Source organism: Vipera berus, assembly GCF_964194415.1.
Source record: "Vipera berus genome assembly, chromosome: 14".
Taxonomy (NCBI): Eukaryota; Metazoa; Chordata; class Lepidosauria; order Squamata; family Viperidae; genus Vipera; species Vipera berus.
The window spans coordinates 8,472,081-8,484,316 of NC_138217.1; the positions used below are offsets into that span (position 1 = coordinate 8,472,081).

Consider the following 12,236-nt stretch of genomic DNA (forward strand, 5'->3'; position numbering starts at 1 on the left):
GTATGGGTTTCTTTTCTCCGACCTAGGATTTGGAGACATTGCAATTTTAAGCACCAACAGCTCTACCTTTGTAGCTAAAGGTTGAACTGGTGAGTCCTCTTTAAGGTTGGCAGTTTTCTTGCAGACCTTTCGCGACCCAACTCGGTAACATCATCCGTACTAGAAGGGAGTGGGGTTTCCTAGCACTGATAATACGTAGTTGGGTCATGAAAGGTTGGCAAGACAACCACTCAGAGAGCAACAAGGACCCCACAAATTTAAGTACAGCAACTGTCTCATCCTCCCAGTACCATCCCATCCATTGCTGCTAAGGATTGTGGCTGTGTTTTGATATTCCAAAATTGAAAATGCATATCCAGTGCCTGGCTGCCCTGACTGCTAGAAATAACAACAACAATAATAATAGTTGGAAGGGACCTTGGAGGTCTTCTAGTCCAACCACCTCGCTGCTCAGGCAGGAAACCCTATACCAGGGGTAGGCAACCTCGGCTCTTTTATTTTTATTTTTTATTTATTTTATTTTTATTCCATTTATATCCCGCCCTTCTCCGAAGACTCAGGGCGGCTTACAAACTTAGTAGTATGACTCGTGGACTTCAACTCCCAGAATTCCTGAGCTAAGCTGGCTTAGGAATTCTGGGAGTTGAAGTCCACGAGTCATAAAAGAGCCGAGGTTGCCTACCCTTGCCCTATACCATATTTTTATTCTATCTAATGCAGGTAGTCCTCATGAGCACATTTCATCATAAATGCGAGCCCGTTGCCAAGCATCTGAATTTTGATCACGTGACCCTGGGGAATGCTGCAAAGGTCGCAAGTGTGGAAAAACGGCCCTGAGTGCCCCTTTTTTCATGGCCCTCGTAACTTCAAACGGTCACTTAATGGACTGTTGTAAGCCGAGGACCTACCTGCGGGGTAAAATAAACACATTTCAATGCGTTTTAAAACATATTTTAATGCAGTCTAGAAAGATACTATAACAAGATATGTAGGTGAGTAATACTAATAGCCATATAAGCTGGACTATCATAAAATCAATGAGAGCCGGGGAGTTGCAGGGACGCTCATGACGTCACCCCGCCGCCGCCCGGCTCGTCTCCTCCCGCCGAACTACACCTCCCGGCATGCCTCAGCGCCAGCCGGCACAGCGGAGGCAGCCGGGAGCTGTAGTTCCCCGCCGCCTGACAGGGCCGCCCCTCTCTCCTCGCTCAGCCCTGCCTTAGCCATGCCGACCGCCCGGGCCTCCGAGACGCCCCCGAGACGCCCCGCCACCCGGCCGCCGACCCCGCCGGGGACCCTCCGCGGCCGTGACGCCTCTCGCCCGCGCGCGGCTCCCCCGCCCCGCCCCCCCCGAGAAGCCTCCCCCCCCCGCCGCGCCACCCGGCCGGCCTCTCTGGGCGTCGTCCCTTGTTTCCCGCCGGGCCGCTTGGGTCGTTGCCCTCCGCTGACTTCCGGCGTTGCCGGGGAGCCGCCGGGAGCGGGGGATGCGGCCGGGTGGCGGCGGCTGCTGCTGCTGCTGCTGCGGGCGGGACGGGCGCGGGCGATGGCGCGGCGGCCCTGAGGCCCTCGAGGCGGAGGAGAAGGGAGGAGGAGGAGGAGGAGGAGGAAGGCGGCGCTGAGGCGGCCGGCGGGGCAGGGGCGAGGGCCGGGGAGCCGCTGCCGCCGCCGCCGCCTCCGTCCAGGGCAGCCTGAGCCGGGGCCGTCCAGCCCGCCCGACGCGGAGCGAGAGGGAAGCGGAGGCGGCGGCGGCGGCGGCGGCGGGGAAAATGAAGCTCCTGAAGCCCACCTGGGTCAACCACAACGGTGAGCGCGTGCGGAGGGCGCCTCTGAGCGCGTGCAGAGCGCTGGGGGAGAGGTCAGCCGCCTCCCCCCTCCCCGCCGGGATGAATGGAGGGGGGTTCCTCTGAGGGAGTGCAGAGGGTTGGGGGAGTGTCCTCGGGTTTTATCCCCACGGGGAGGGGCGAAGGAGGAGGGGTCCTCTGAGCAAAGGGGAGGGGGGGTCTCCTTGGACCCCGTACCCGCGTGTGTGTGTGGGGGGGGGGAGGAGGGTCCTCTGAGCTCATGCAAAAGGTTGGCGGAGTGTTCTCGGCCCTATACACCAGGGGTCTCCAAACTTGGCCCTTTGATGACTTGTGGACTTCAACTCCCAGAATTCCTCAGCCAGGCATGCTGGCTGAGGAATTCTGGGAGTTGAAGTCCACAAGTCATCAAAGGGCCAAGTTTGAAGACCCCTGCATACACAAAGCGGTGGGGGGGGGAGGAAGGAGGTGGGTCCTCTGAGCTAGTGCAGAGGGTTGTGGGGGGGGGAATCCTCTGCGCTGGCGCCCCCTCACCCACTGGGGAGAAAGGAGGGGGTTCCTCTGAGCAAAGGGGGAAGGGCTAGGGAGGGGGTGTCCTTGGCCCCTCATCCCCCTCTCGAGGGGTCCTCTGAGGGTGTGCAGAGTGATGGGGGAGTGTCCTCGGGTTTATCCCCGTGGGGAGGGGGTAAGGAGGGGGGTCCTTTGAGAGAGTGCAGAGGGTTGTGGGGGGGATCCTCTGCGCTGGCGCCCCCTCACCCACTGGGGAGAAAGGAGGGGGTTCCTCTGAGCAAAGGGGGAAGGGCTAGGGAGGGGGTGTCCTTGGCCCCTCATCCCCCTCTCGAGGGGTCCTCTGAGGGTGTGCAGAGTGATGGGGGAGTGTCCTCGGGTTTATCCCCGTGGGGAGGGGGTAAGGAGGGGGGTCCTCTGAGCAAAGGGGGAGGGCTTGGGGGGGTGTCCTTGGCCCACCATATCTACTGGGGGGTGGGAAAGGAGGGTCCTCTGAGCTCATGCAAAAGGTTGCTGCCCCCACACTCACTTGGGGGGGGTTCGGAGAGGGTTAGCTGAGCACGTGCAGAGGGCCCCCATGGAGAGGGCTGGAGTGGGGAGGACCCTTGTTTGGGTTGCCTCCAGACATACACACCCCAAAACACCATGGCCGGGGGGGCTGGGGTGAAGAGGAGGTGGAGGAAGGGGAAGATGCTAAGGGGTCTACAAGCATGTGCAGAGGGCCCCAAAGAGTGGGCAGCGGGAGCACACCCAGAAATAGGAGCAGGAGGAGTCGAATGGGTCCTTGAGCAAGTGCAGAGCACCCCAAGATGAGAAATCCTTGGACAGGCCGCCTCCTCCCAGGAAGTCAGCCGACTGGGGCCTTCTGTTCAAGCTCAGAAACTACCAGCCTCCCTTCCCCTCTCCTTGCCTGTGTCCTTGGAAGACTCAATACCAGCCTCCCCCTTCCTTTGGGAAACACTTTTTCACTGTTGAGTTACCACAGAATATAAATGCACCCCCCACCCCACCCCCCAGTTTACAGTGCAGTCTCTTTCTTGCAAAAATACAAGCAACTTACAACCATTTAGGAATGGGGGAGAGGAGAGAGCGCGTTGCAATCTTGCAAACGTTGCAATCTTGATGTTTGAGGACCTAGGGCAGGTGTAGGCAACCTGGGCTCTTTTATGACTCGTGGACTTCAAGTCCCAGAATTCCTGAGCCAGCCACGCTCAGAAGACATGGAGAGGTTTCCAAGCTGAGCCATGCTGGCTCAGGGATTCTGGGAGTTGAAGTCCACCAGTCATAAAAGAGCCAAGGTTGCCTACTCCTGAGTCCTAGGTAAAAGATTCAAGATGAAAAATACCTCTCTGCTTTCTTAGACAATTGCTCCCTTTTGTTATGGTGACTGGCAGCATCTTGCAGGCTTTTGTGATCTTGACACCTGAGGTACTCTAGGTGTGTGTAGAGTTCTCCATTCCTAAAGAAAACCATTATGTGTGGCATAGGTCAGTGTCTTTTATTGAAGTATTGTAGCTCCTTAAAGTTTTGACTGGCCTTTGTCCTGGGTTTTGATATCAGGACCTTGAAATGCAGGAAGATACCAAAAACTCGTACTTAAAATTTGGTGCTTTTTAAAAAAAGTGCCTCGCTTGTAGGATTTTTCATATAAAACTGTTTTCTTTGACATGTTTGATTGCAGTAGCTTTTGCAGTACTTAAAATTTTGTGTGTTTGTGTGTGTGTGTATAAAAAGGTAAATGTTCCCCCGCACATGCGTGCTAGTCGTTTCCAACTCTAGGGGCCGGTTCTCATCTCCGTTTCAAAGCCGAAGAGCCAGCGCTTGTCCGAGGACGTCTCCGTGGTCATGTGGCCGGCTTGACTAGATGCCAAAGGCGCACGGAACGCTTTTACCTTCCCACCAGAGTGGTCCCTATTTTTCTAGTTGCATTTTTACGTGCTTTTGAACTGCTAGGTTGGCAGAAGCTGGGACGAGTAACAGGCGCTCACTTATGCGGCACTCGGGATTCGACCCGCCAAACTGCCGACCTTCTGATCGACAAACTCAGCGTCCTAACCCACTGAGCCACTGCGTCCGTGTGTGTGTGTGTGTGTGTGTGTGTTTAGCATAGAAGGAAAGTTGTTAGTGGCATCTTAACGTTTAAAGAGACAGTTTTTGATTCTCTAATCTCTTCCACTACTGCTTACTGCAGACCAATAATAATAATAATAATAATAATAATAATAATAACAACAACAACAACAACAACAACAACAATAATAAAGTTGGAAGGGACCTTGGAGGTCATCTAATCCACCCCCCTGCTCAGGCAGGAAACCCTATACCATTTCAGACAAATGGCTGTCCAGTCTCTCCTTAAAAACTTCCAGTGTTGGAGCATTCACCGCTTCTGGAGGCAGGTTGTTCCACTGATTAATTGTTCTAACTGTCAGGAAGTTTCTCCTTAGTTCTAGATTGCTTCTCTCCTTGATTAGTTGCAGGGACAGTGTGCGTCTTCCCAATACTTTTGTTGAAGTGGACAGTTCCCTATTTTAGCATTGTACTATTTCTAAACGGACTTTTTTCCCCTGAAAAAAAAAACTCCTTGGAAGTCATCTAGTGCCTAAGTGGCCATTTCATGACCTCTAAAGGAAATGTATTTCCCATCCAGATCAGAACTGCTTGGACCCTCAATGGGACATTCCCTGGAGAAAAAAAAAGTATTAAAATATACTTTGGACCGCTGAACAGATCATAGATCTCCCATTAGGAAGACAAACGTTAGCGCCTCTTAACCTAGAGACATTTTACAATGGGTCCGGATGGGTCTAGCAAAGACCGTCTTCCGTTGTCTATTCCTGAACTTTATTCAGCCTCCTGGACGGTTAAGCTTTGCCTTAGTGATTTCTTGCTGGCAGACCCCCACAAGGGGTCCGATAACAGAAGATAACATATTAACCCTCTTAAGAACATAGATTGAGAAGAACGCCAAAGTGTTTCGCTGATCCTTTCATCCTTATTATCAGGAAGGATCTGGAAGCATAGCTGTTGTTGTTTTCCCTCCCAGAGGCGAAGAAAGGGCTCCAGATACCCATACCATATGCAGAGTGTCCTTCTTGATTTCCCAGGAAGGGGTGTTTGATGTTCCTTCCATCCAAAGGGTTGGTGGACGGGCTGAAGTAGCCTTGTTGCAGAGAAAAGTTTCATCAGCGGCCGTTCTGCTTTCTTTTTAGAAAGTCAGCTAAAATACCGTTGATCAATAAGAGCCCCAGAGTGCAAACTTTGCCATCAAACAGGTCACCCCGGAGAGTAGGATATGTTAGTGGCGACCTGCTGAGGCAGTGATTTGCTTAGAGATTTTTTTCCCATTATGCGCTCAGCGGTTATAGAAATAGAACTTGGCTGAGTTGGAGAAACATCCTTGGTCACTGATCCCTGAGGCCCTTTGGAAAACCAGAAGGGAATACTCGGCTTCGTTGCTGGCTGACTTATCAGTTTGCTAGTAGTGATAAACTCTCTCTCTCTGCAGCTTGTGGTGCATTACAAGCCCAAGGATACTTTGCTCAATTTTCTCTTATTTGTTTGTGGTTTTTTTCCAGCCAAGCCGATATTTTCCGTTGACATTCATCCAGATGGGACCAAGTTTGCAACTGGAGGGCAAGGTATGGTGGCCGAAAAAGTTTCTTGTAAACTCCTGCACCCAGTCCATAAAAGGAACTTAATTTTTTTTTAATTTTATTTTAATTCCATTTATATCCCGCCCTTCTCCGAAGACTCAGGGCGGCTTACAAACTTAGCAGTAGCCTTCATTCTATGTATATGCCTGCTTATTAGGGCTTTCACACACACACACCCCAAGCGGCATTATTACAAAGTCAGCTTAATTGCCCCCAACAATCTGGGTCCTCATTTTACCTACCTGGGAAGGATGGAAAGCTGAGTCAACCTTGAGCCTGGTGGGACTCGAACCTGCACTAATTGCAGGCAGCTGGTGTTACTTAAGGAGGCATTAGCCCACTGCTCCACCAAGGCTCACCTGTACAGGTGCACTTCGCTTAGGGACCCCTTGTTCAGCCACTGTTCAAACTTGCAATGGCGGGAGGGAAGACTTAAAACTGGTCCTCAAACATGTAGCTGTGGCAGCATCCCCGTGGTCATTTGATCATGATTTGGGCAACTGCATTTGCAATAGTTGCAGCATCCTGCAGTCACGTCATCTCCCTCTGCGACTTTCCCTGCTGGCTCCCAGCAGGCAAAGCCAATGGAGAAGGCGTTGCGGTCCTCACTTAACAACCTGTGACTTGCTCAGCGACCACGAAAAACGCTGCGAGTTGTTGCGGAGGTCCTCGCTGAAGGACTGCCTCAGTTAACAGCGGCCTTTCCTGCTCTATCTAAGGTCTGTCGTGGAAACACCCAGTGAAAAAGGCAAGAGACAGCAACACAAAACAATCATTCTTACTTTAAGACTCAGAGGTTTATTTCAGCAGTAATTTGGAACACACACATAAAACATCACTTAACGTTAAGAACCCCATTGCAATGAGGTCCAGTGACATAGCAGGTCCAATAAGGTCCATAGCAGCTGTAGGCCAGTGGCAAATCAATCAGGTCCAGTCCCAACTTTTTAAAACGTTTCTCCTCCTAGGACCATAGATGTGGTCAGCAATCTTACACTTTCTGCTGGACATAACTTTCTCGGGTACATTGCAACCTGCATCCATCCTTTACTTTCAGTTCCCTACTTCTTACAGTTCCAGTCCTTAATGTTCTAAATATATTTAAAACAAGCAAGCTTAGCAAAAATCATATTAAGCAAAATACAGCTGCACTTTAGATTACAAATAGTAGTTCCTTCGGATTGTAAAACGGATCATAGCGCAAACTTGGGTCCAATACTTTTTCCATGAGGCCTACTTAGTTCACCTGGGCCTAGACCTCGCACAGAAGAAGAACAGTAGCCAATATTTTCGTTTTCAACCCGTAAATAAGCAGCCCTTTATCTTAACAAATCTCTTTTGAATCGAGTAATGCTGAACGTACGTTTTGCCTAATGATAATTTTAAAATATGAACTCCGATCCTTTCGCTGGGGATACAGAAGTTCGTCAGTGAAATATTCTTAGACCTAAAATGATAGGCAATAAAGAACAGTACAGGCATCACCCCCTTGAGTTATATCTGACTGTTTTTGCTAGTTACAATAACCCTGGGCTATTCCTGAATCTGTCTGCATTTGGTTTTGATTTATTTAAGGGGCGGACTTCGCCTGCAGCGTGTCCCACAGCAGGCTGCTAGCGTGGCGAACAGCAGGGATCGAGATTCTGGGGATAAAATATCAGAAGCAAATATGCTTGCCAACCCCGAGGTTATAATTAATGTGGCATTAGTTGGATTAATTTAAAATGTGCAATTTAATAGGCTTCAACGTTCAGTAACTTTCCTCTCTTTTATTTACAGTGGCAGGGGTACATTGTTCCCTAATCAAAGTAAATGCTAGCTACAGAATTTTAAAAATAAAACAAAAAACCAGTGTGAACTAAGTGCCATAGGTATTTCCTGAGATCTTAAGTTATTATTAAAAAATATTTGTGGCTCCATACTATCATTACAGAAGTTAGATTTTCAGTAGAGCCCAGGTTGTGGCTACGTGTTTCGTAGTTTTGCATCTTTCAGCTAAACTTAAAAACTGGGCAGCCATAAACTGGATTTTAAACACCATGTTTCTTTGTAGGGTATTTTTGTTAAAATCCTATTGCTGCGGTACTCGGTGGAATTGGGTTCTCTAATTTTAAGTTGTGTGGACTTCAACTCCCAGCATCCCCTGCTGTTATAAGCAGACGCTTCCAGTCCTCTGTTATTTGCTAAATTAAGGAGGAAGTTAATTCTCTGCTTCAAAGAAATCTCTACGGACGCTTAGCAAAGATACACAGCCTTGTTCTTCTCTGCAGTAACTGCCGTGAAAAGTGTGTTTTCCTTTGTGTCTTCAGGACAGGATTCCGGAAAAGTGGTAATATGGAATATGGCTCCTGTCCTCAAGGAGGAGGACGAAAAGAACGAGAATGTACCCAAAATGCTTTGTCAGATGGACAATCATTTAGGTATGGTAGCATAGGTTTTTATTTATTTATTTATTGGGGGGGGGCTAATGGGCCAGCATAATTTGAGAGCCAGTTTGGTCTAGTGCAGGGGTAGGCAACCTTGGCTCTTTTATGACTTGTGGACTTCAACTCCCAGAATTCCTGAGCCAGCCACGCTGTGGGGAAAGGGAGAGGTTTCCATGCTTAGCCATGCTGGCTCAGGAATTCTGGGAGTTCAAGTCCACGAGTCATAAAAGAGCCAAGGTTGCCTACCCCTGGTCTAGTGGTTAAGGCACCAGACTAGAAAGTAGGAGGCTGTGAGTTTTAGTCCCACCTTAGGCATGAAAGGCAATTAGGTGACTTTGGGCCAATCACCAGGAGACTGTGAGTTCTAGTCCCGCCTTAGGCATGAAAGCCAATTAGGTGACTTTGGGCCAATCACCAGGAGAGGTTATGTTCTAGTCCCGCCTTAGGCATGACAGCTAGTTGATTGACTTTGGGCCAGTCACCAGGAGGCTGTGAGTTCTAGTCCTGCCTTAGGCATGCAAGCCTGCTGGTTGACTTTGGGCCAGTCACTCTCTCTCAGCCCAACCCACCTGAAAGGGTTGTTGTTGTGGAGAAAATAGGAGGAGGAAGGTGTGTTGGATATGTTCACCGCCTTGAGTTACTTGTAAAAATAATAAAGGCAGGATACAAATACAGGTGATCCTTGAATTACAACAATTCGTTTAGTGACCGTTCAAAGTTACAACTGTACTGAAAAATGTGACTTATGACCATTTCCCACAGTTAACAATCTTTGCAGCAAAAAAACCCCTCCCCCATGATCACATGATCAAAAGTCCGGTACTTGGCAACTGGTTCATACTTACGACGGTTGCACTTGTCCTGGGGAATCACATGATCCCCTTTTGCGACCTTCCAACAAGCAAAACCAACGGAGGAAGCCAGATTCACTTAACAACCGGGTTACTAACTTAATCAACTGCAGTGATTCGCTTAACAGCTGAGGCAAGAAAGGTCGTAAAATGGGGCAAAATTCCCCTAACAGATGTCTCAACCACAGGAAAAAAAAAATTTGCAAGGTAGCCTTACATGTTGAGAGGATTAAAAACACCACCTGTGCTTTGAAAAGATCACCGGGTGGTAACTCTTCCACTAATACAAGCTCCCGCATTAGTCTCAGAATGTGTTCTGAGGCTTCTTTTTTTCCCCCCCGCAAGCCTCTTTGTCTTCCCATTTTTGTTCTAGCATGCGTGAATTGTGTGCGGTGGTCCAACAACGGCATATACCTTGCCTCTGGGGGAGATGATAAGCTGGTCATGGTCTGGAAGAGAGCTGCGTAAGTGTATTTTCCTTCCCTCTCCCCCCCCCTAAATTTTAATTCTTGGCATCTTCCTTGGACTCTTTTTTTTTGGGGGGGGGGAAATTCCTTATGTTCAAGGTTGGGTAAATATCTGTAATTTTAACATCTATCCTATTTTGACTTGATGGCGCCAAACGGTGGCGATTTGTTGCTAATTGTGTTCTTGTTCACACGTTTTGCATACATGTATATGCTGACGCACTATTTAAACTTATGTTTGGGTTTTTGCATATAGTGTATTTTAGGACCCCAGAGTCCGTCCTTCCTTCCTTCCTTCCTTCCTTCCTTCCTTCCTTCCTTCCTCCCTCCTCTCCACAAATTCCACTCCCTTCTAGCTCTCATGATGTTCCCTAGTTGGCTCATGAAACGTCTGCAAAAAAGCAACCAATTTCAAAGAGCACCAAGGTCCCCACAGTTGCTGCCATCCTCCTCTTCCTCCTCCTCCTCCTCTCCACAAATTCCACTCCCTTCTAGCTCTCATGATGTTCCCTAGTTGGCTCATGAAACGTCTGCAAGAAAGCAACCAAGCTCAGAGAGCACCAAGGACCCCACAGTCGCCATCCTCCTCCTCCTCCTCCTCCTCCTCCTCCTCCTCCTCTCCACAAATTCCACTCCCTTCTAGCTCTCATGATGTTCCCTAGTTGGGTCATGAAATGTCTGCAAGAAAGCAACCAAGCTCAGAGAGCACCAAGGACCCCACAGTCGCCATCCTTCTCCTCCTCCTCCTCCTCCTCTCCACAAATTCCACTCCTTTCTAGCTCTCAAGATGTTCCCTAGTTGGCTCATGAAACGTCTGCAAGGAAACCACCAAAGCTCAGAGGGCACCAAGGAGCCTTCCCTTCAACCCTGATTTACCAATGTCCTCTTTCACCGATACCCCCCCTCTTCCTTCCACAGGTACATCGGGCCCAGCACCGTGTTCGGCTCCAGCAGTAAGCTCGCTAACATAGAACAGTGGAGGTGTGTCTCGATTCTGAGAAGCCACTCAGGCGGTAAGAGGGCTTCGAGCTCAAAAGGCGGTCGGTCGCGTGGTGTGGTCTGCTTTCTAAAAAAAAATGAGATTCCCCCCACAGATGGCCGTTGCGATGGCGCGATTAAAGCTCGGTCTGTTTTTTGTTTTTTTTAATGTACACCGTGGACTTCCAGTTGCGGTGTCACACCCCCCCCTGTCCAGAAGAAGAAGAAGAGAAATAATCTCTAGACGATGTAAATTTACTCGGGTGGTCTGCTGTGTAAGGGTCTTCAGGCTTGGCCACTTGAAGGCGTGTGGACTTCAATTCCCCGCGCCGGCTGAAGTTCACAAGTCTTAAAGTGGCCGAAGTTGGAGATCCCAGGACGGCCAGCAATGGCCAGGTAATAGGCCCCCATCAGCCACTGACTCCTGCCTGGTGCTTTTTTCGGATCAGGGTCTTAGCCCACCTTTTCCTCACCAGGTTTCTGTGGAGAAAAGTAGACGTAGAACTCGGCTGACGATCGTTTGTTCAAACGACGTTTCAAAGTTTCTCACAGTCTGTCCTCGCGCTTAACGACCGCCACACTACCCCTGCACTCACCTGACCCATCATTTGTGGCGCTAGGGCCCTTGGTTTGCATTTACACAACCTGTTCCAGGGTCCTCCTCGTCACAGGAGGAACCGGTCTGGGCCAGATGCTGTCCCATGGAATTCAGGTGACTTGAGTTTTTAAACTTTCCACGTAGATGTCATGGATGTGGCGTGGTCCCCGCACGACGCTTGGCTGGCCTCCTGCAGCGTGGACAACACGGTGGTGATCTGGAACGCTCTCAAATTCCCTGGTAAGGACACTTGGAAACGACTTTTGGACTTTGTGCTTGAGGTGTGTGGGGGGGGGGAGGGGGGAAATGAAACTTTGATTTTGGGTTTGGTGTTACAGAAACGGCTGCAGGAATTTGGGTTTGGCCAGTCTTAAAGAAAAGAAGAAATAGGGGAGACAGGGTAGCAGTGTTCCAGTATCTGAGGGGCTGCCACAAAGAAGAGGGGGCCAGTTTGTTCACCAGAGCACCAGAGGGAAGGACCAGAAACAATGGTTGGAAACTGATCAAAGAGAGAAGCAACCTGGAATTAAGGAGAAACTTCCTGACAGTGAGGACAATCAACCAGTGGAACAGCTTGCCACCAGATATCATGGGCCCTCCATTGCTGAAGAAGAGACTAGACAATCACCAGTCTGAGATGTTATAGGTTCTCCTGCTTGAGCAGGGGGCTGGACTAGAAGACCTCCAAGGTCCCTCCCAGCTCTATTCTGTTCGAAAATGGCTAGGGTATACTGTTGTGTAAAAAAATATATATCAAAAGTTGAGCTTTCATGTTACTGCCTTAAGTCTACTGCATCAAAAGGAGCCAGAAGTCAATGCTTTTTCTTTCCCCCCCTCTGCCTACACTTTTCTCTCTTCACCCTTTTCCTCCCCTGTTTTAACCTTTATTTTTTCTTTATATTTTGTATTTTGTGCTTTGCCAAAATCAATACAAAAACATTTGGGATCTCAACA

The 12,236-nt window shown here is 49.4% G+C and overlaps 1 protein-coding gene across 4 annotated transcripts in view; it reads left to right on the forward strand.

Annotated features, from left to right (window-relative positions):
- The first annotated feature begins 1,604 nt into the window (after positions 1 to 1,604).
- Positions 1,605 to 12,236, forward strand: part of HIRA (histone cell cycle regulator) — a 31,726-nt gene continuing 21,094 nt past the window's right edge. For all 4 annotated transcript variants that reach the window (XM_081338677.1, XM_081338678.1, XM_081338679.1 and 1 more), the window contains exons 1-6: positions 1,605 to 1,803; positions 5,885 to 5,947; positions 8,272 to 8,382; positions 9,613 to 9,703; positions 10,625 to 10,719; positions 11,427 to 11,522. In XM_081338677.1, the coding sequence (XP_081194803.1) occupies positions 1,767 to 1,803; positions 5,885 to 5,947; positions 8,272 to 8,382; positions 9,613 to 9,703; positions 10,625 to 10,719; positions 11,427 to 11,522 (493 nt within the window). In that variant the 5' untranslated portion in view covers positions 1,605 to 1,766. The remainder of the gene's footprint in view (positions 1,804 to 5,884; positions 5,948 to 8,271; positions 8,383 to 9,612; positions 9,704 to 10,624; positions 10,720 to 11,426; positions 11,523 to 12,236) is intronic.